At 42.5% G+C, this 23,713-nt stretch overlaps 1 protein-coding gene across 8 annotated transcripts in view; it reads left to right on the forward strand.

The window, feature by feature from the left end:
* Positions 1-23,713, forward strand: part of aus (argus) — a 115,695-nt gene that overhangs the window by 77,407 nt on the left and 14,575 nt on the right. For all 8 annotated transcript variants that reach the window (XM_073084112.1, XM_073084120.1, XM_073084113.1 and 5 more), the window contains exons 3-5: positions 15,408-15,546; positions 18,082-18,146; positions 18,670-18,808. In XM_073084112.1, the coding sequence (XP_072940213.1) occupies positions 15,408-15,546; positions 18,082-18,146; positions 18,670-18,808 (343 nt within the window). The remainder of the gene's footprint in view (positions 1-15,407; positions 15,547-18,081; positions 18,147-18,669; positions 18,809-23,713) is intronic.

The raw sequence follows: 23,713 nt of genomic DNA on the forward strand, positions 1-23,713 counted from the left end.
ATTCAGAATTTACGTAGAGTGACCATACAACACATACAAATTAAAACAAATAATACAAGTATCTAAAATCATGACAAAATTTACCTGTCCTAAGATTAATTGTAGCATAATAATACCAATGCGGTGTCCATGCAAATCACATTTACATCACCATCAACCGGTTGTAATTTCAAAACCAAGAGATTCTAATAACGATTTACGATGAAAGCAACCGCTAGGGGACATACATTGTGTGACGGAGACAATGGGCCGTCTTGCTCAACGCGATTGTCTGTAAGATGTGGAGGCTTTAATTACTGCTAGTCAGTAGCAACCGCGAAAGAAGTATTTACTTATGACGTACAGCCCATCCCTACTATCCACTTTGACACAGAGCTTCAAAATTTTGGAGTTGAAGTAACAAATAAGCAGCTTTCAAGATGTTCATGTCTATGCTAGGGCTAGTAGTTAATAACTGCAAAAGAAGTGATTACCTACTTATCAGTATTAAGTTATCTTAAACGAAAGTTTCAATTTTTTATAAAGTTAAAATAACAAAGGATCATGTACTCATATATTTCTTATATTTCGTAATATCTAAAACTTCGGTTAAATACAATCAGTCTTAGAGAGGATTGACATCCTTCAAAAATCGCATACCACGCTATCCATGATGATTAAGTTAGAATGATTCGTGTAAGTTTATCTCCCTTAACTCAGTCTTTAAATCTAAGTACAGCAGCCCTTGACACTACTCTTCCAGTTCTATAATAGATGTTGCGGTAGTGTTCCTAGTGTCGAACGATGAATGATTAGACACATAAAATAACCCGTATCAAACCAAAAAGATAACCACCAAACGGCATGGATATATTTAGCAACTCTACCGGTAAACAATAGATGTCTACTATTATAATTTGCTAGCACATGACATCCGGTGTCTCATAAAACACAAAAACATCTAACGACTTTGCATTGTTTAACGACATCATTGACAATGACGCAATTTACATACAGACACGACAAATAGATCTTATCGACAAGTGCCTTACATAATAAATTATCGTATGCTTTTTTGTGAAGTAGCTAGCGCACATTACTTGAAAGTAATTGGTCATTGAGGCTCATGGCCAAGTATATATATATTTTTTGAAAGATTAAAGTAGTAAGCAAACTATCAGATGGTAACAGGTTACTGCCGCTCTTAGATTAGTAAAGATATCTCACAACCTTGTAATTGAAGGAAGCCACAAATGGCAGACACATACGTAAAATGGCTGACGGTTTTCCTATTACGTCTCCGACTGTCATGGTGTAACTTACACAGAACTATGCCGACATTTGGAATTAAGTGGTGCAAAAAAAACACGAAATTGAAGAAACAGTGCGGAAAATTTATAGTTTCATTTATAATGCTCTAAAAACTATTTTTTTTATATTTTTTCAAACACAAAAATAGATGACAATGACAATTTCAATTGTCAAAACTGATTACATTTTCTTGTTAGGAGTGAGTAATCTTTACTTATCTATGCTGCCGCTAATGTACACGTTTAACCAACTCCACATGTAACAGAAGTTTTATCTGAGGTTGACCATCAATGCGTTGCCTCTCCTGAAGGCTTAAAGGGATGCCTGATTATGAGTCTACCCCACCGAACCGCAGAAGTGCTTCACGCTAGCAAGACGGAACTTCGTACCCACCGACCTCTCATATGCCGCGTCTGCGTTTGCAATATGGGGGATGGATAGGGATTATTCGGGTCTCGAGGTATGACCCTAGAAATAGATGTGACGGAGGTATCTCCTCGCTCGAGCCATATTGGTTCTACCACAGTAGAAATTATTTTATCAGCTAGGCTTAGTTTCCGTACTGTTCCATATTTGTACTGTGGGTTTACCTTTCATCTAAAGTAATTATAACAGTAATTATTACATACGAATGGTGCTCTCCGTAGTTCGTCTCATATTCCTTCACCTTTAAAGCAAGTTATAAAACTTCTAACGCGAAACCAATTTTATACAACTAAAATATAATAAGTAGCGGTACGTATGGTGGTGCATATTTATGTTTTATTTTTTCCTTGTTCAGGTATGGTATGTAGGAAAAGTGGTGGTGCATACTGTATGGTTTAAAATATCACCAATATACATATTGGTAGCGGACTGTTGCGAAGTAGTTTTTTTCCAACTTTACAAATATAAATCCTCATAAAAAATCATACAAATTATATATGACAGCGCACGTATCAATCATTAATTCTCCAAATAAATCGAGCAACACCGCCTTCGGAATAATATATGGCAATGAATCACGATCGGAAGGCCCACTGAGTCATATGTAAATGTTGCCATCACCCGCCGGAAACTCCCAGCAATATTGACAAAGTGCTGGTGCTGCCAGTTGCATTAAAATTAATTTACCCTGAAACTAGGGAGCGAGTTTGTAATTTAATGAGAAAGTTTTTGTTGATTATGATTTTTTGTAAGCGGTGTTTTAATTAGAAAGCTTTCCTTTTATTTTTAAAAGTTATTTTGTGACGTTGAGCTTAGAAACAAGCATGCAGTCTACATGATAGCAGGTTTCCATGGTCGTCGTGAGTGTCTTCTTCCAGGGGCCATTTGTTGGCCCTGAAGGTATCCTTCCTAAGGCTTCGCCTTCTAAGGAAGCGTGCTACCGCTGCCTGTAAATACAGGCAGGTCCTTGGGGTGGTAGCCAGAGGGGTTTTTTTTTTTTTTTTTTTTTTTTTTTTTTTTTTTTTTTTTTTTTTTTTTTTTTCCCCTCTGGCATACCTGTGGTTATGGTTCTATGTGTTGAGCCGTGGTTCTATGGGCGATGCCCATAGTGGTGTCAAGTCCGGTGAAGTGTAGTCAGTCCAGTGGGGGCGGCACTCTTGAGTGCCGCGGTCTTCTTTTGCTTCCTATGAAGCCCCGACGTCCGCCGGCGGATCCCGCGCCAGGAGATCGCGCGGGAACGCCCTGCGGTCCGGTGGACGAGCGTGGAGCGGCGCCAGATCCCGCAGATGCGGGAATCGCGCCGCGTCGACACGCTCGAACATCTTCGTGGCGAGGCGGCCAATGAAGTCGTCCAGGCTCTCGACTCGTAAGTCCCTCTGGATGACTGTGTTCCTGACGTACCACGGCGCGCCGGCTACCTGCCGCAGCGCCCGTGATTGAATGATCCGCAGGCGTTTGCGCTGCGGTTCGCTCACGAGCGCGTACCAGGCCGGCGCCGCGTACGTCAGGCGGGGTCTTATGTACTGTTTGTAGATGCACAGTTTTATACCCAGAGGGAGGCTCGAGGAGAGCACTGGCCGAAGGGAGAAGCTGGCCGCTCTCGCGTTGGCGATGACGGCGTCCACATGGGGCTTCATAGTCAGCTTCCAATCCAGGGTCACGCCCAGGTACTTCGCCCGGGCGGACCACTGGATGTCCAGTCCGTTGAGCTTCAGAGTGGGGTCGTTTGGCGAAAAGCCACCAATCCTGACCGCTTGGGTCTTCCCCACATTCACCGACAGTCTCCACTTGGAGAGCCAATCAGGGAGGGCATCTAGGGCACGTTGCATCTTCGACGCGGCGTGTCTGGAGTTCAGTGATGTCGTCACATACGCCGCGTCGTCCGCGTAGAGGGCGAGTAGAGCCCCCCCTTCCGCCGGAATGTCGTCGGTGTATGTGGAGTAGCAGGCAGGTGAGAGGCAGCTTCCCTGCGGGACTCCAGCTGCCACGGGGTGCTCGTTGGATGGCGTCCCGTTGACCACCACTCTGAAGCTCCTATTGTCCAAGAAGCTGGAGATCACCTTGACGATACGCCTGGGCGCCGACGACTGCGAGATCTTGTAAAGCAGGCCGTCGTGCCAAACACGGTCGAACGCCTTTTCCATGTCAAGGAATACTGCACACGCTCTCTCCTTCTTATTCAGGGCAGCGGTGATGTGGTGCAGTACCCTTGACAACTGAAGAGTCGTTGAATGTTCCGGCCGAAATCCGAATTGCTCTGGTCGGGGTGTTAGATGGGGTGTCATGTGCTGCAGCAGGAGCTTCTCGAACACCTTCGACACACATGATAGTAGCGTTATGGGCCTATAGCTCTCAGGCTTCAGGGTATTCTTCCCCGGCTTGGGCAACATAATAATGTGCCCAATTTTCCATATGTGCGGGAATGTCCCCGTGCGCAGGATGCCGTTAAAAAGGCGCGTGACGGCCACCACCGTCTTCCTTGGAAGTTGGCGGAGCACCGTGTTGGTGATGCCATATGCGCCGGGAGCCTTTCTGGCTTGAGTCCTTTCGATCGCACGCTGGACCATGCTCGGGGAGAAGACGACGGGATCTTCATCTGGAGCTATAGGCTGTGCGAGGTAATCTTTGAGGTGTTGCTCGACTGCTGCAATATGCTCCGTCGCTTGCGACGGGTTCGGCCGGAACTGGCGTTCTAGGTGTTCGGCGAAGATCTCTGCGCGATCTTCCGCCCGGTATCGGGGCGTACCGTCCGCATGCAACAAGGGGCGGACCGGGGCCGGGGAGCGCGACAACTGGCGGCAGAGTCTATGAAGAGAGGGCCAATCGTCATAGGCCTCCCCTAACCGGGTCTCCCATTTCTCGGTGGCATGCGCTTCCAACTCGACCTTGAGCTTTTCTGTAGCTCGGTTGAGGAGAGTCTTCTGCGTCGGGCATCTCGTCTTCTGCCAGCTCTTCTGGAGGCGCCTTTTATGGGCTAAGAGATGGCGGATGTGGGGCGGCAGTGGGGGCAGTCGCCCCTGCGCTGGTAGCTCGGTTGTTGAAACATCCAAGGCGCCCCGAATGCTGGCGGTGAGGTCGACCGCGATTTGGTCGACATCTCCTCCCGTGCAGATGGGTCGAGTTGGTGTGGTGATCTCCAGTTGCTCCTTGAAGAGTGTCCAATCCGTTTTTCGACGTGGCTTCGGTGGTGAGACTCTAAGTGGTGTCTTCGCCAGGACCAGCAGGACGGGAACATGGTCGGACCCCATGCCGTCTAGCAGCGACTCAGGTGCGAGCTGTACCCCTATTCCTCGGAGTACAGCTATGTCGATGACGTCCGGCGCGTCTTTCTGACAATCGGGGTAATGAGTGGGGCACTCAGGGCCCCTCACCTCATACCCGTGGCGCTCGGCGTCATCGAAGAGGCGTCGTCCGTTGGGGCATGCTGATCGGCTGTTCCACCCCGGATGTTTCGCGTTCCAATCGCCGGCGGCTACGGTTGAGTGCGGCGCGTCCAGCAGTGTGTGGACGTCGGCCAGCTCTAACCTGCCGCCTGGCGGCCGGTATACACTGATGATCCGGAGCGGGGTGTCGCCGAAGCAGACCTCGATCCCGAGGGCCTGCATGCTGGTAAGCTGCTGAGCAGGAAGGGGCTGATGTATGATCCTCCTTCGGACGAGCACCGTGAGCCCTCTATAGGCGCTGCCTGAGTCGTTAATCTCGTCCTGGCGGTATACGTTGTATCCTGGAATCTTAAAGAGGTCCGACGAGGACAGGAGAGTCTCGGAGACCAAAGCCACGTCGATGTCCTGTTCCCACAGGAGGAGTCGGAAGAGCGCGGCCTTCTTCTTTAGGCCGCGGGCGTTCCAAAATAGGATCCGCAGGGGCTTGCTATCCATAGTGAGCGGACATACTCGCTATTCCGCTACGGATAGCTGGCCCCGTGTCGTGGCCCTCACCCATGGCTGTAATCACCTGCTGAAGCATCTTAGTGAGGTCCTGCAGCACCCTCAGCTGTTTGCTGCAGGCCTCTTCGCTAGCCCCCTGGCTCCGCTCTGATCTGGGAGCGGGAGCGGGGGTAGGAGCGGGCGTCCTTCTTCTGGGCTGCCTCCTGGCAGCGGGTGCAGGTGCGGGTGGGGCGGCCGAGGGGGCGGCCTTTGCCTTCTTCCCCCTCCTCCTCCGACTCTTTACTTGAGCCCCGCGAATCGTTGGCCCGTTGGCCGGGCCCATGAGGGAGCCCTCGTGCTGCTCCTCCACGGTCCTCGGCTGAACGGGAGCCACCGATGGTTGCGTCCTTCTCATCTCTGCCGGCTTGGCAGAGAGGGCAACCGTGCCGGCGCGCTTGTTGCGCGCTTCCCGCCGAAACACCGGACAGGATGTGTGGTTGGCGGGATGCGGTCCGCCACAGTTCGCGCAGGTCGCCGGTTCTTCGCGCGGCCTGGGGCACTCATGGGCCGCGTGCTGCTCGCCGCAACGCACGCAAGCCAAGTGCCGATGACAGTTATGGGAACTGTGGCGAAACTGCTGGCACCGGTGGCATTGGGGCGGTCCCTTTTTGCCGCGCCATGCCTCCACCTTGATGCCGGGCATGCATAGCATCTCTCTGATTGCATATATGCCCGGCAGGAGGTCCTCGGTCCTCTTCATAATGGCGAGGAAGATGCAGCCGGGCCGTCCTCCACGGGCCCGGATGGCGCGGACGTATTCAGGGACGTATCCCATCTCGCGGAGCTCATCCTGGATCTCCTGCGGGTCAGTGTCGGCGGGCAGCCCCCTGATGGCTACCCTCACGCTCTGTTCCGCGGGCAGGGAGTAGGTAAACCAGCTGATCCTCTCCCGTTTCTCCAGGTCTGTTAAGTAGGCTTGAATCAGCCGGTACTCTCCTATCTCCTTCGGGGAGAAACGTACTCCCTGCCCGAAGGGGCGCGCGTTAGGTGCTCGACCCAGCTTCTCCTTGAGCACCTTAAAGTGATGGTGCCAGCTGGGGAGCTTCTCCACGATGAGCGGAGGGAAGCGAGTCTTCGGCGGCTCTTGCTGGCCGGCAGAGGGGGCTGCTGTGGGCGGGGATCCTACCGCTGCTGCGCTGGTACTTGGCTGCGGCGACAAGGTACGCGGCTGCGGCGGCGCGGCGCGTGGCGCGCTTGTGGTCGCAGTCGCGGTTGCGGTCGCAGCGGGCTGGGCGGCGGGCTGGGCGGCAGTTTGCATTGCGCCCGACGCTCTGTGCGGGTCGGTGCGCTTGGCGGTAGCCGCGGGCCGTTGGGTGGCCTGCGGGATGTTAGAAGGGCGTCGGGCGTCAGGGGCGCGCGGCGCTGCTGGGGGCTCCCTGGCTACAGGTGGCGGGCGCGGGGCGCCCGCGGTCACCGCAGCGAAGGAGCTGGGAGCCGGCGTGGGCGTGTCGCTGGTCGTGGCAGTCGGTTCCGGGTCCGGGCGAGGGCCTGGGTCGGAGAAAATCCGAAGTACCCGGCCTCTCAGCCGCGGATCCCGGATGGTGGGGCGCTTGATCACCGAGGAGGCGGCTGTGGCGTCCTCTTCGGGGCTTCTTTGGCGCCTCTTCTGGGCCCGGTCGGCACGGTAGCTGTCCCAAAAGTCTTGGACAGCAGCTACCTCCGGACCGGGGGCCTTCTTCGAGCGGGTAGCCTCAACAATGAAGTCAAGGAGGGTATCCTTGACTTCATCAGGAGTGATGTCCTCCCGGAGGAGCTGCGACCTAACCAGCTCGTCATACTTTAGCCTGGTGCCGGGAGAAAACTCCGACAGCCAGACCGGGGTATGTGGCGGTGGGCGCTCGACTCCGGGTGGCGATGGTGTTGTTGCCGCTTGCGCCGGTCTTACCGGCGTGATGCGGGGCGGCGGGAACGCCGGGCGCGACGGACGCGCGACGGCTGCCTGTACAGGCGAGGGCGTCGGCGTCGGCGTCGTCGACCCTTGGCGGGTAGTTTCAGGCCCGCGGGGCCCGACTGGGCGCGGCGGGGCGGGAGTCACGGGGCGCGAGGGTCCCGGCAGCCGCGACGCGGATGGGGGAGTGCGCTGCACACCAGTGAGCGACTCCGCCGATCCGTGCGTGGGCGGCGCAGGGACCCCCGACGTCGGGGTGGTAACGCCACTGCTACGAGCGCGGCTGGCGGCGCGCGCGGTCTCGCTCCTGCGCGTGCCGGAGCGACCGCGGGCGCGCGATGAGTCGCGCTGCGGCAGGGGTGGCGCGGCTGGGCCGCGGGCTTCATCTTCTGTGGGCATCTCGCCCTCGCTGTGCGAGCGCCGCAACCCTGTAAGGGGTGCGGCGCGGGTGCGGTTTCAGCGGTGATCCCCTCAGAAGTCCTTAATCCTCCGGCCTTTCTCTCCCTGATATCAAAAGATATGGGGGTAGAGATAAGAAAGTTTGCGATGCACACGGACGAGCATAGATGGCGCGCGATGCAGCAATCCAGGTTTCCATGGATATATTAAATCAGCCCTATATAGTGGAGTCCAACCCGAAGCCGCTCAAATGCATACCTACCCCTAACGACACACAACTCAAGAAAAAACACAACAGCGCTAAACACTGCACTTATATCTTAGAAATACTTGAATCAAGAATAGGTATATCATGTTAAATTTCAATGCGGACACACGCACACGCGCACACAGACACATGCACTGATACACGTGTCACATACTTTTACACAAATATACGTACCTAATTAGCTAGATACATACTCATAGTGAGAACTCATCAGAACTCACATAATTACGTCACATATAAAGACCGCGCACACTAACGTATCTTATCACTTACACTATGCCAGCGCGACAGATCAAAGCACCAGTTTCGAACATAGCACAGATAAGTTATATACATTTTCCGGATGTGGTTGTGACTCACATTCATTTCACGAAGGTCGTTACCCTCTAGTCTTCCCCTATTTTCATAATATACTACATCGAATACCCTCCATCATAGCCATCAAATTAGGGGTTGGTATGACTAGACTTACGATATAACATAACACCAAATGGATATCTTCATTACAATACATAAATAATGTTGGTTCCACATTCATAAATCCTAGGATTTCCTCTTTCGTTAGCCGTGAGTGCACTCTTTGTGAGTGCACTCACAACACACACAAACACAATTGAAACACCCAGAGCAGAAATTTAAAGATGGTAGAACCCAGCACCACACATATTTCAGCCTTATAAATGCAGTGTTAGGTGTGACTCATTCTGATTTGAGAGGTGTTAAAGGAAATACAAGACTTTGAAGGTGGTGGAACCCTTTGTGGTTCGACTCCAATGGCACCACCACCATACCTATGTCTGCCTTATAGCAGCAATGTTAATCACTGCTGTGTTTGATTTGAAAGGTATGGTGAGGGAGACATACTTTTCCGAGGTGTTCCAGCATAGTACTCTGGGGTAACGGCGCATCAGTGCCGACCTCCGGTCCGAATATCTGATATTAACTGGAGTCGATTAAGGATGTCCCTGGGCGGCAGTAGCCACTTACCATCAAGTGGACTGCATGCTCGTCTGCTACTCTATATTATAAAAAATATATTCCAACCTAGTCCCCGACTGCATCAATACTTCTGCACTGACGTCAGGTTGTTATTCTTACTTACGTATACCTGACCGGAGTTCGAACCCGAAACCATCCACGTATCCGATCAGTAGGGCAACGCACTACACAGATCGCAAAATAAAAACGGTTTATACGTCAAAGAGGTTTTCACTTAAAACTTGAAATTGAAAATATAATTCTATCATGCATTCATTCCAAGTATGAAGTATAATTACTGACGAAGTCTTTATACAGGTTTAGGGTTGAAACGCATGTGACCTCATTTCTGTTGTCAACTGCAAAGCCATTAAACAACAAATTGTTGTCGGTATTACTATTTTAATTACGCTTTTATGCAACGTCTATAGAGCGCGCGTTGCTCGTTACTTGTATGGATCATAACTCATCTACAAAGTTAGGTCATCTGCTACAAGTTGGATGGACAACCGGTGGTTAAAAGTGCGCTTCCATGCTACTGAGTGCTAATCCCTTATCATTGGACGGAAATAGTTAACCCTTGTTAAAGGCTTATTAACTTCAAAACAAATCTTAAATGCCTTTAAATCAGTACTGAAGCAATTTGGTCCTATATATTTTAGAGAAAGACTTTTTCACAATAATTGCACATTCGCTATAGAAAATAAAATTAATGGTAGCATATTGAAATGATAAGTCTAGACAAAAAACAAGCAGAATAGCACCCACTTTACTAATAAACGATAATATACTTTATTACTAACACTAGTTACTGTCAGTATAATTGTTATACTATTCTTGATACTCCGGATAATACTTTAAATGTCACTAAGCCTGCGTCATAACATCCTGCCGCTAATTACATCCTATAAATTTCAGTAAAAGTAGAATGAAGAAAAATCTAAGGTTAAAAATCTATTTAAAATTGACGGAACTTTTTTTTATAATATAGGGGCAGTAGACGACCATGCAGTCCACCTGATGGTAAGTGGCTACTGCCGCCCATGGACATCTGTAATCAACTCCAGATAGGATTAGATATTCCTACCTGAGGTCGGCCTGGCACTGATGCGCCGCTACCCTTGAGGGCTAAGCTAGAACGCCTCGGAAAAGTCTGTCTCCCTTACCACACCCTTCAAAACGGAACAGAGCGGCGCCTAAAACTGCTGTAATTAGGCAGAAATAGGTGTGGCGGTGGTGCCGCCGGAGTAGAACCACAAAGGGTTCTGCCACCTTCAAAACTAAAAGGTACTCAGGTCGTTTGGAAGTCTCGATACTAATAGATAGAAATATTTAAAATCCCTTTACATAAACGTCAGTCGTCATCAAAAGCTGAGTGATGCAGCCGAAAGAAATAATTATATTATGCTCTCCTTTAGAATCATAATTACAAAGCGACGCACAAAGCTAGGGTTGAAACGCATGGTATCTTTTTTGTTGTTTGCTTTAAAGATATTAAACAACAATTTGTTGTTGGGTGTATACTTGACATATTTATAATGTTTGATTTATTTTTATTTTATAAAATTGAAGTGGAACCGTGCATGCAGTATGTATGATGGTCAGTGGGCCACGCTAACATTGGACAAAGATTTTCCTATCTGAGATTAATCTCTACAAAATTCCTAAAAAAACATTTCCTAAAGAAATTGTATATTTGAGAATTAAATAATTTAATAATTAACTTAACTTGTCGTATGTTAAGTTAAATAACTAATAACCAACTTAACATCGTCTAAATTACACATCAGGAAGCGCGGAAGTAATATCACGGCCTGTAATCCGAGATTGTGTTAATAAATCACAACCTTCCCGAATTAAGTAATCAGCGTGCCCGTACAGTTCAGTTATGTTAGTTAATTGCTAGGACTTCGGTCACAAAATGACTTTTAGACAAGGTAAGTGACAAACAATACAACGGGGTAATTTGATTTAAATGTACATCTTTAGGCTAAACTGTATTTATTTCTGTATAGAAGCAGACTTACGAACTTAGATTTCGCTTAGCTACCTACAATAGACTAGATTTTTGAAATATAACAATATAGTTTAAAATATAGAAATTTCCTGTGATTTCCGGTTTCATATCCATTATTTTGAAGATAGTAGAACCCTTCTAGTAATGTATTAATTATTTTATATGGGGTTGATTATGGGTGTTCTTTGGAACCAGTGACCACCGACCATCAACTGAATTGTATGATAATTTGGTACTTAATAAGAACATGAGCCTTTTCTATATTTTCAAATACTACTTTTTCTAAAATGCCGGCACCATCAACTACTTACATCAACCAAACTGAGTATTATCAACCTAAACAAGTTGTAAAATATTTTAATCCTCGACTAAAAATTTAAAACACGTGCATTTTCACGCAATGTCGCGTTATAATAACACCTTACGTACCCCAAATTACAGCGCAATGAGGAAGCAACGTCCCTCGCTATCGTAATGTTATTAAATCAAGACCCAGAGCTCGAACCCAGGACCAAATTAAGTAATTAACATTACCCTACGGTGCAGTAACAGCTGTTTGTAAACTGAATAGTTTGAGACTCGGTTGTACTTTGAATAAACCTGAATCTTTATTTGTTTATTTAGTTATTTGGAAGGACACTTATGATTTTAGTAGAATCCTGAGCGCAGCTAGAAACTAATATATTTATTTGTTTAATAACTACAAAAGTACAGTTACACACTTCCACTTAACTAGATTCAAAACCGCAATTTTTATCATTTTTCTTAATATAGAAATAGTTAATAAGCATGTACTCTATCTGATGGTGAGGAGTGTGAGGACCGTTACTGGACCCTTAGACATCTGAAATCCAGCCAAGATAGAATTGCAGTCCCACTGAAAGTTGGTCATATACGTTTTGCTACCCTCAAGAACTAAATTATAAAGACTCTTATAAATGATTTTTATGGGGCAGAAATAAGTGCAACGATGGTATTACAGGAATCGGAGTCGAAGCATAAAAAGTTCTACCATCGTCAAAGGTGGTTTCGTTATACCTACACGCCTTAAGCTTTGTTCACTACAGGTGGTACTAGCTCATTTCCCTTCCTTTCTTTCTTTCTCTAAAGATGCATGAATCGATTCCTATTCAAAAGCTGAACCGGTTCACACAATCATTCAGATCATTTCCCGTTCACATCATTTCCGTCATTCCTAGTTTTATTAATTTGCCTCCAAGAGGCGCTCGATTGTCGAGTGCTTATTGTATTTTAAACGACAACTCGCGACCTCTATCGCTTAATAGCTCCACAATAACATGCACAATAAAACAGGATTTGTCTACTTAAACATTTACAAGCTTTGTATTAATTTCACGTTACTATGGGTCAAATTTTGGAAGTATTTTTTTTTACTTTTTCGACATAATCGATTTAATTGAAAAGAATAGTTAAAGAACTTCGATGACAATGAAATACAATGATATTTATGTCCTGATCTAATGATAAAGCAAATACGCTCTTAGGGTTTAGACTTCGTGTTACTTAATGTTGCATTCATCTCAATAACATTTGTTTTAATACATAAGATTTGAAAATCTCATTTTCACGATTTGAAAATTTCATTTTCAAATCAATTCGAAATATATTATTATATAAGTGATTTATAGCGATTTTAATATTCTATTATATTTAAAGTAGGCTCAACTACAAATTCTCAGGAGATATAAGAGAGAAATAGAAGTATTCACTGTGGATCATACCGATATTTTAAACTCAAATTAAAATAGAATAATTTCAAAGTTATTGAGAAGCTGAGATCAATTTCAACTTTATCACGCCTATTCATTCCCAAATGTATTCACTTAGTACCTTATGCAAGCTCTCATTGAATATTTAGGTCCCTTAGGAGATACATGTACATTTTTTTCTAACTACAAATCTATGATAGTTTCCAATATATTATGGAATTGTATGTCTCTAGATTTCGGTCAGAATCAGTTCAAGCTATGACTACATCTGGACAAATGAGATCCAACCAACCTTACAATGAATTAACATTTCAAACTATGTTACATGTGCCACATTTTAATCCATATTCAATATGGAATTAAAGCCTATTGATGCCCGGATCATTCCCGCTTACGTCATCGGTAGCTGTCAAGTTCCCAGTTATTCATTTGGCTGCAAGGGGCGCTCGATCGTGGAGTGGCCTCTCCGCTTAATAGCTGCACAATAGCGTTCAGTTAAATAGGACATCAAAAATAATCTCTTTTATATCAGAAATCATTATTTTAACCGATAAATTGAAGGAAAGTTTCTCGAATGGGACTTCGTCTTCGAAGGTAGAATGTTTCGTGGTTGGATGACCTACTAGGTGTAGGTTACTTCTGCATTATAACAATTATATTGCCCATTAGCGTTGGTGTGTACTGGTATGATGGGTGTGATGAAGGAAATACAACAAAGCATTCCAACTTAATCCACAGAGGTTGCAATGCATGTGTTGTCGACCCCAGACAGGACATCAATCCTGTGTGAGTACACATGTGCATAGGCCACATATGATATATTGCATATGTAGGCCTTTTGAAGTCCATTTGGTGCTTTATTTTTTAGTGTGTTTGTATGTTTATTTACTCGTCTTTGTGTTTATATGTAGAAAAAACTATACAGGGTATCCTATTTACTATTTATTTACATAGATATTGCATTTAAGAAAAGCATCTCGAATTCATAGTTACATAAACTGTGTAACTAGGTTTATTTTATAATGTCCCTATAGTTCCGAGACCAGAATAGGGCTATCTCCTGCCTGTTGTAAGAGGCAACTAAAAGGGGGCTTCCGGGGTTGCGAGCGGAAACAGTGGGAGCTCAAACCGCCCAGCCAGCGGCCCCGGGAAGGACGGCGGTATGTGTGGTCGCATACCATCGTATACACCAGACGCTGTGGCAAGCATCAAGCTTACCTGGGCGGAGCCCGACGGGGCAACGCGCTAAGAGGACTCCGGTTGCGTTCCTTTGAAGATCCCGGAGACCTGTATGCAACGTCGAAGACGGCCACCGGGGGGGTTTTAGTGCGGTAAGAATCCCACATAACTCTGTGTCGCTCCGACGGCACCGAGTACTTTTTGAAGGTTTCCCCCTCGGTAACAAAAAAAAAGGTTTATTTTATAATAAAAAAAATGTCCGTATAAACTACACCAATAATATTACGTTTAACATTTGTGTTTAAATCTACTTATCAATTAGTCTACCTACTTCATCTAAGAGCCACTTCAAGGGAATATTAAAGCTTCGATATTTAAAGTAATCTATATGCCGAAGTATAGAAGTTATGTTTAGCAAGTTGTTATCGTGTTGCGGACTAGCGGAGCCTTCAGGCTGAATATTTCATGTTTTCATTACATTAAAACGCTTTCAGAATACATCGATAGTGGATAAAGTATTATCAACATCATCAAGCAACACGTGTGTTTAAGCGCTACTTGGAAAACGTGCTTACGATATTGTACAATATTTCGCATTTTTTTAAACTTATTCTTTTTAAGTAAAAAGTAAAAAATACTGCTTTTATCGAGTGTGCACACACACAGTGTCACACGTAGACGACAGATTCAATGACCTTTGATTGTAATCAAAGGCCCTGTGTAAATATCTATTGTCTACTATAACTTTCAACCCGAACTCAACAACATTAAGGGGTGATGGTAAAATGCATAAAATGTATGATGGTGCCAACGCCGCGGCAAAACCAAGACAAATTAGACTACTTTTAAACTTACTCATGTAGGTAATCATAAAAAAATCTAACAGCCATTAAAACTTAGCCATGTAAACATCCATGACTATACTACTTATAAAACTTCACACACAATTTTACAGTCTAGACTAGTTACCATAAAAAATACAACCCTTAAAACTTAGCCAAGTATAGTCTGCGCCAAACTGCTAGTCCACTCTGAATATAGAAACGAGTCGCGTCGTAACAGCAAATTGTAGAAATTAGCGGGACGAAGACAGCGCGGTACCCCCCCAAGGCACCCGTCCGCTGCCCGCTCTCGCCCACGGATACATACATAGCTGCGTTATTGTGCCATTACGTTACGGAGTATATGCTAACTAAACATGCGCGCAACAAGTTCTGAGCGGACTAGAACTTTGACACGGTAGTCCGCGTCAAACTTCTGGTCCGGTGGTATAGTTACCACCTCTAAAACCTAGTTTTGTTTCCAGGGTGCGCGTTCCCGCCGCGGTGGCAGGGCCGCTGGTTCCAGTCGGGCGTGATCCAGCCGATCCTGATCGAGGGCGATATCCTCTCCAACAAGGGCCGCTGCCTCTCCTCAGAGGGCGACAAATTCCTCATCGTTGACGAGTATGTATTTTGCTGAAACTTTCCAGAATATTATTTTTTTTGTCATTTTTGTTAATCCAGTACGTGTCGGGTCATGACGTCAAAAACATTTTACATATGGCAACCCAATTAAATGTTATTTTTAAATAACTCGCAAAAATGGGGTATTAAGCATATCCGACTGTCATCGCAACGAGGTCTTTTTTTAAAGTTATTTTTACAAATTAATTTAATTATTTATCGCAGACCGGGTTTTCACTATAGGATTCCACGAAAATCTATCTTTAAAAATGCTAAAAAAGGCAAGATTCCAACGTGGGATCAATTCTTAGGATACATATGAAGGCGGTCGCATTATTGCTTACAAGAACTGCTTGAAACATAATCATATTAATATCTTTATCTCATCTTTATTCGTCAATCCAGAACACTAACTTTACATCGCTAATAAAAGACTAAATTGGTATGTCGAAAAGAAAAAACAGTCTATAGATGAATATTTCTTTAAAAATACCTTCCTGAAATGTTTCCTTGAAAAGTTTACAAAGATTTCCGCGAAATAGAAATTGATTCATACAATATTAACAGGTCTCTTAGTATTTACTCGCAGGTAATTACAAATACTCATTTCCGTTTCTCTGCACTGAAAAATATTTACGAATTTCTTTTTTCCCTTGTTTTATTTATAGAAGCTTTTTATTTCAACATTTTACAGTGAGTAAATAGAGCAAATAGTTTTCATATAGGCAGTTTTTTAACTCTACATTTCAATTTTAAAGTTATATTAACAGTAGAGTATAGAATATAGTGTAGAGTAGGTACCATAGCACGTCCCTGTAGTTCCGGGACTAGAATAGGGCTATGGTATCTCCTGCCTCTCGTAAGAGGCGACTAAAAGGGGGCTTCCGGGGTTGCGGGCGGCCAGAGTGGGAGCTCGAACCGCCCGACCAGCGGCCCCGGGAAGGACGACGGTATGTGTGGTCGCATACCGTCGTATACACCAGATGGTGTGGCGAGCGTCAAGCTCACCTGGGCGGAGCCCGACGGGGCAACGCGCTAAGAGGACTCCGGTTGCGTTCCTTTGGAGATCCCGGAGCCCTCAACGCAGCGCAGAGGACGGCCACCGGGGGGGTTTTAGTGCGGTAAAAATCCCACATAACTCGGCGTCGCTCCCACGTTGTCGGGTACCTTTTGAAGGTTTCCCCCTCGACAAAAAAAAAAAAAAAAGGTACCATAGCACGCCTTTTTCTGCTGAATAACAGCAGATACGGTTTGAAGAGTATGGTAAGATAAATATTCATGTAATATTATCTGGAGTTGATAACATATGTCCATGGCGGCAGTTGCCACTTACCCTCTTACCCTGGTGAATACGTGCTGATCAGATGACGCCCAGCACTCGTACCGAGCGTATTCGCTACTCGGAAATCTTTCTTACAACAATTTAACAAATAATCACCCATTATTTTATTTAGAACAACTCGAATACCTAAAGCATAATCTCCCTCTCAAGATCATTTCAAGTACTATAACAAGACATTTTCAGAAACATAACTCGGGATAATAAAACGAGCAGAGTTAGTCGTTTCGTCAAATCGCAGAAGAAATGAAGCAATAATTTCTAATCTTGGAATTATACGAACCGAAATTGTCATTGTCGGCTTTAGTCGCGCTGTGTAGGGTGACCGTGTACTTCGATAAATGTAGGACTGAGGAAAACTATTGAAACAGTTATAACGCTGATTTTTTTTATGTTATCTTAGTAGCAATCGAGTCTGCTAACCAGAGACAGTTATATTGATAGAAGGTAGTTTAAATGCACGTAACTAAATGCAGCTTAGGAACAGATCGACCATCGTTCATTTCGTACTATATACTACTGATATAGATCCTACTAATAACTATTATTGGTGCAACTTAACGTCAGGACTGAAGATCGGTAACAATTTTTTAAATGCTTCCATTAACAAAACAGGAAATCAAGGTACTGAAGGGGAACTCATATTTAAGTACAACGATTTCTTATACATATCTTAAGTAATGATGTTTTTAATTAACACAAATGGATATATCACAAATACAGTTGTCCCACAAAATGTAACACTCATGGTCACCCACGGCGCTATTTCGCTGATCGATTAAAGCTGGGACGAGGGCATTTGTCAAGGAACCATGGCGCTTACTTATTGAGTTTCAAATTCAAATAAAGGGCCCGTAATTGTTTTTACTATTGTTGATTTATTTGTTTGAAAGTATTGTTGGGCATTTAATAGGTATAAAAATTTTGAGAATTGGACTTAACTTTTAATTTGAAGGGTCAAGGTTACTTCAGATTATAAGTATGAGACATGTGTAATTTTGTAAAATCAAATCAACTTTTTAGACTGGGGGCCTCCATTCAACTTTTTGCCCCGGGCCTCCCACTAACTTAGTCGGCCAGTGCTCTAGATGTACCATAGCTTTAGCAAGAGCAATATCCAGCAGATAATATTCTTCCATTATATACAAATAAAATTTCTTAAAAAATGTTTGATAAATATTTATTGTTCGTTTCAGGAGAGGCTGTTACCGTTGTGTAGTGATGCATGAAAAGCATACAAATGTCCTTCAGTATAAAGAAAGTAAGTATATTTTGTGTTTAGTACAATAATTAGTAAGTGGTATATAAGAACATCAACAACATCCAATAGCCTTTAAAAATCAACTGCCAATAAGTTAAGGAAAAACTAGAGTTTTGCCATAGTAACTTCGCAAGAAAATGGTTTAGATATGAGATTGAAGTATAAAACGAGCATGCAGTCCACCTGATAGTAAGGTCTTTGGGCAATTCAAAACAAATCCATACAGGACTGTATTATATTTGAAACCAATTATATATGCGTTGCTACTCCATAGAATTAAGATATTCTCCTTAAATGTAAGTATGAAACAGTTTGCATACACAAACTTCCACCGAAATGCAACAACTGCTTCATGCTAAAAATATGTAGATGTGCCGATGGTGTCTCCTCGTTCAAAGCATACAGTTTTTACTCAACTTCTATTATAAATACTAATGCAAGATCCTGTCTCCTCCAACAACATTTTTAAGAAGTTAGTGGTACTATTCTAGAGTACTTCAGCTAACAAAATTCCTCTTTGCAGCCTTTTGTTACCGCCGAGACTCTCTGCCACATCTCTGCTCCCTCATCACGGGAGACGCCCTCCTCTACTCCATGTTCAGGGAGAACGCCGAGCCAGTCGACTGTCCTCTTAAGGGGCCTTTCTCCTTCACTTACAACAGGTACTGTAACAATATCCTTACTATTGCCTTCTCTATAAACAGTATTAGCATATCGATTCGAAGATAGTTCCGATTTTTTTTTGGTATAGAAAACGAGCATGCAGTCCTTCTAACGGTAGTAGTACCAAAGTAGCCAAAAATTATCACCTGTATTTGTTACAGATGTTAATTGTTAGCAGTGTCTACTAGATAAGATTATAATAAACCTAAGGTCGGCCACACATTAGTTGCTACCCCTGAGGAATAACAAAAAGTGAAACATTTAAAAACAATTATTGATTTTAGTTCAAAACCACACACAGACTTACAATTTATTTATAAATACAATTTAGATAATAGATATGTAGAGTGTTAGTAGTCGCGAGTGATACCGGATAGGCTAAGGTCAGAAAGTATTAGTTTAGTTGGATGTTGGGATTAGTTCGGGTCGAACCAATTGCCCTACCTACTGCGAACTAGTTTCGGCTGGGATTATGAAGTTTGTTCGCGAATTACGCTACACCCAATATGTTTAGGAGTATTTATGATAGTGTTAAATTTTAAGCTGTTTACACAATTCATCTTGATATTTTGTTTAGATTAGAACAGGTTTTCTAGTATCCAATTAAATTTGGTTCAACTCTGATGTTGTAAATTGGTGGCTATTTTACATCGGGTTATCTATGTGGCATATCGCTTATGAAAAATAATAAAAAATACACAAACACTCCGATTCTGGACCGTTATCTTTTCTTGTCCAAGCAAAACATATTTACAATCAGTGTCAGCTACTAATTCTTCAATAAAGTTTTATAGGGAAAAAATTTCAATAATTGCGATTGAATTTACATGATGTCAAGTCATCATTAAGTTCTGCACTTCACTTAAATATTGAATCTATGTTTAATTTTAACCATGCAAACTACAGATATGTACCAAAGCCGTTAACCAAAACTAAATAAGCACATAATGTTTGTACGACCATTTTACTTTTTGCCAAAACTGAAATTAACTGTGTAAACAAATTCTGTGTGGTTTTTGTTTTAATTTATAAACGCCGGACTAGTGCTTGTGGTCGGTGTACGCATTCCTGGTTTAATCATTTTAAATGAAATGCGATTTCATTATAAAAGCAGATAATTTGCTGGTTATGCCACCGTAATTCGCTTTTGTAAGTGTTTTGCCATTTTGTTTTTGGTTATGGAGATTTGAAACAATTTGAGTAATTAAAATTTTGCCGAATTTGCTCTGTTAGTATGTCGTATTGCCTAATCGATTGAATTCGGCCTATTTAAAGGCCGAATCCTCTATGTCATGACACCACTGCCACATTTATATCTCCATTACAATAATTGTGTAAAGCGGCGTAATAACAACGGCTGAAAGACTGGAGTCAGTTACAGATAGGGCTACATTGCTGTTTGGAGTTTATAATGGAAATCTATGTTCAATTAAAAAAAACCCTTCGTAACATTTTCAGATTTTATTTGCATGATTATGAGCACCAATTGTACCATTTATCGTCAACTTATGACTTTTATATTTTCCTATTTATGTTTTTCTGTAGAATCCAGAAACTTGCACTAAACAAATTTAGTGATATTGTCATGGACTAGTGCCTAAAAGTATTTCCGCAAGCAGAATCCACGAAATGTCTCAATTGTTTTCGCCCCTGAATCCATTTTGGCGCAACGTAAACCAAGGCGTGATAAGTGTGGCCAGAGTGTGCGAAGGCTCATGAATTTTAAATGTTTACACATTTCGCCCAAGGAGAGCTGAACCTCCATATGTAAAGGGAATTTTGCTTATATTTTTGCTTTGCGACTCCGGATAGGCTATCTACTAAAAGCCTAGCGCTCACTCCCAAATGATTTGTCACAAGGTAGAGATATATGTTCCAGTGAACATATGTCTCTATTAAATAGCTTGAAGTATCAGTACACTTCAAGTTACTTAATCAAACATTTGTAATACATAAGACGTATCCAGATATGTGTTAGTATTAGAAGTTAAATAATAAAATTTACTTTTACTTTTTGAGACATTGAATCATACGTAAATAATGATTTAAGAGATTTAGTGTTAAAAGTGCAACGTTCATATTTAAGTCCCAAAATATTTATCATAGAATATTTATTTAAATAGCATTATTGTTACTCTAGACGGACATTCAAAATATCAGCGATATAAACAATCAAATAAAAGGCCTTTACATTCCTCTTAGTTCAAAATGAAAGATGCAGGGGCATTGCAACGGAAGACGGAGAATGCCGTAAAGTCTTAGACGGAATCTCGTAAAGACCTAGATCGAAAGCAATAAGGACTTACACGGAATGCCTCGAGAATTGATAGAATCACTTGTTGCCAAATCGAGTCAAATCCCGTGCAATTGCAACCGGCATCTGCTGACGGTATTTCGCATTCAAATAATGTGGAACCGTTGATTGGAGTTCGGGACAAATATATTGCTTATGTAACTGAGTCTTTATTTTCTGTTTGTTCTTTTGTTTTAAATACGACATTTTTATGACAAATGCAATATATGATTTATTTCATTGAGTACTGGAATATAAAAGTTCATTTATTAAATAGTTTTCGATATCTCGTAAAAATTATTGTCCGCTATTAATACTTTTAGAAACTGAGCTAGTGATATGGAGCATAGGTATAGGCCTAATAATATTCAACAATAATAAACCCAAATCATCACCTCCACAATCTAAGACCTGTCACGGTATAAAACCTGTAATATCTAAAATTGTTGATAGGCTAATAGTCATAGTCGAAGCGATCGAGAATGTCACAATTGAGTTAATGGCGTGCCTTTCGAGGAGAACGGTTCCAAATCGCCGACTGAATGATCTGCAATATTAATGACGCTTCAAACTTTATTCATAAAGCTGTTGAACTGATTTATTTCGTGAACTTCTGAATTAGATGTTCGATGGCTTATTAAATACTTACCTTTATACACTGGAAAATATTTCATCAAATTGATGACAAAAAATAAATTTTGACTTTTGATTATTACAATTTTTTTTGTTAACAAATCATAAAAAATCTTGTTGTTTCTTATCTCGACATTTTTGAAAATTATTTGCTTATAATGTTCCAACAAAATAGGTGCTTTTATTTAGAAGGACATAATAATAATATACTAACGTCCTTACTAGATGATACCAGTGTTTAGACACGTATAGACCATCTCTTGTTTTCATTAACAATATCAAAGAGAATGTAATCACTAAGAAGACAAAACAGTCAACAAGTAAGTGCTTATGAAAAAATATTTCATAATTATAAATGATCTTTGTTTATTTTTCTTTTTAGTCATATATCTCGTGTCTTTCTTTCTTTCTTGTCTTTCTTAAAGTTTCTAGTGGCCATCTTTGTCATTTGTCTGATCTGGTAATTATCACAGTTGGAGCCTTTGAAGTGACCGAGAATGTCAAGTTACAATGGGCACTCGAGGAGATCGGCGCCAGATGAATGACTGAATGATCTGCAATATTAATTATGCTCCAAACTTTACTCATAACGTACTTAAGTGGTTTACTTTGGATAAATCATGTATTAGATCCTTGATAGTTACGATTCTACTTCATCGCTTAAATTTCAAATTACTTCTAATTTATACAGCTTTGTTGATTACTAATAAATCAACAAAGCTGTAAAAATCAATGGTATCTATTAATAAAATTCTGACCTCGCACTTCAACTTGGTTTAAATCTTCGAGATTCTCGAATCGTCGGTTAAAACACAACCTTGTCATACTGAGAAAAAACACATGGAATAGTATCAGTCATCGTTAATATCATATAGTTAACGATGACTTTAAAGATAGAAGCAACAATATTTTTTGGTTTTCCTTTTAGACAGAAAGTCATTAAACCTGCGAGGTACATATCTGCATCATCAGCCATCCGTATATAACATACGTACGACATAGTTAATATGTGCGGTATTTTTGTAGCTAACCAACTCTACAACTTGTCAGTTGTTTTAGCCATTTGTGGAATATCCTCATTTTCTATTCTGTTTCACAGAAAATTCTAAACATAGTTCATTTCTGAATTTCGAAGTTGCCCAGAACTTCAATGAACTTCATTCTTGTGAAACAACTAAGTATTAAGAAATTAAACAAAGAGCTAAAATAGCGGAACTAACGAACTGTTACAGCTAAAATTTAGATTAAATTTGTTTACTGTTGTCATATAAAGAAGCGTAAACGGACCTATATTACAGTTTCATTAATATAGGTAAGGGTAAACTACTACAATACAAATAGCAATTAAAATGCGTTAGTGGACAATTCAATATGAATGAGAAATGTTAACACGTTCGCAGCTTCATAGTTAGGATGTCGTGATTCGTAAACCATGTGCCAATGTATGCAGTGCCTCACCACCAGCACCATCGTTTGTTATATAGTAATGATGAAAAAATATAATAAAAAAACCTTTTGATGTAGCTTTTATGACCTAGGATATGATCAGTGACCGCCGTCCCTTCCCGTGGATTTTGGAAAACTCAACATACGGTTTTAGTGCAGCGGTAGTAGAGTATTATTACTTAGTTAATCATCAAATTCGACCACCAACATATAACTAGGAGCGGTGAACATGTTATGATATTGAAGTTTCGAAATTTCTTCTAAGAGTAAAAGATCATTGATATAAATCTGTAAATACTTAAAGGACCTATAGATCCTACCTGAGAGAAGTCCAACTACCACCATTTCCAGATTGAATAATTGCTTTAGATTAAAATTCCTCATATATAACATAAAGTCAACAAATTAACTTGTTTCAAAGTACTTTTTTCGGCCAATCTCGATATATCATGGAAAATGTCGGATGGGCTGTATTTGTGTCGTTAAACATTCACAGCTGCGGCGCCTAGTTCAGTATTCACAGTAACGTTAC

This window comes from Epargyreus clarus, unplaced genomic scaffold (genome assembly GCF_041222505.1).
Source record: "Epargyreus clarus isolate Ecla_fem2 unplaced genomic scaffold, WU_Ecla_fem_2.2 ptg000021l, whole genome shotgun sequence".
Classification (NCBI taxonomy): Eukaryota; Metazoa; Arthropoda; class Insecta; order Lepidoptera; family Hesperiidae; genus Epargyreus; species Epargyreus clarus.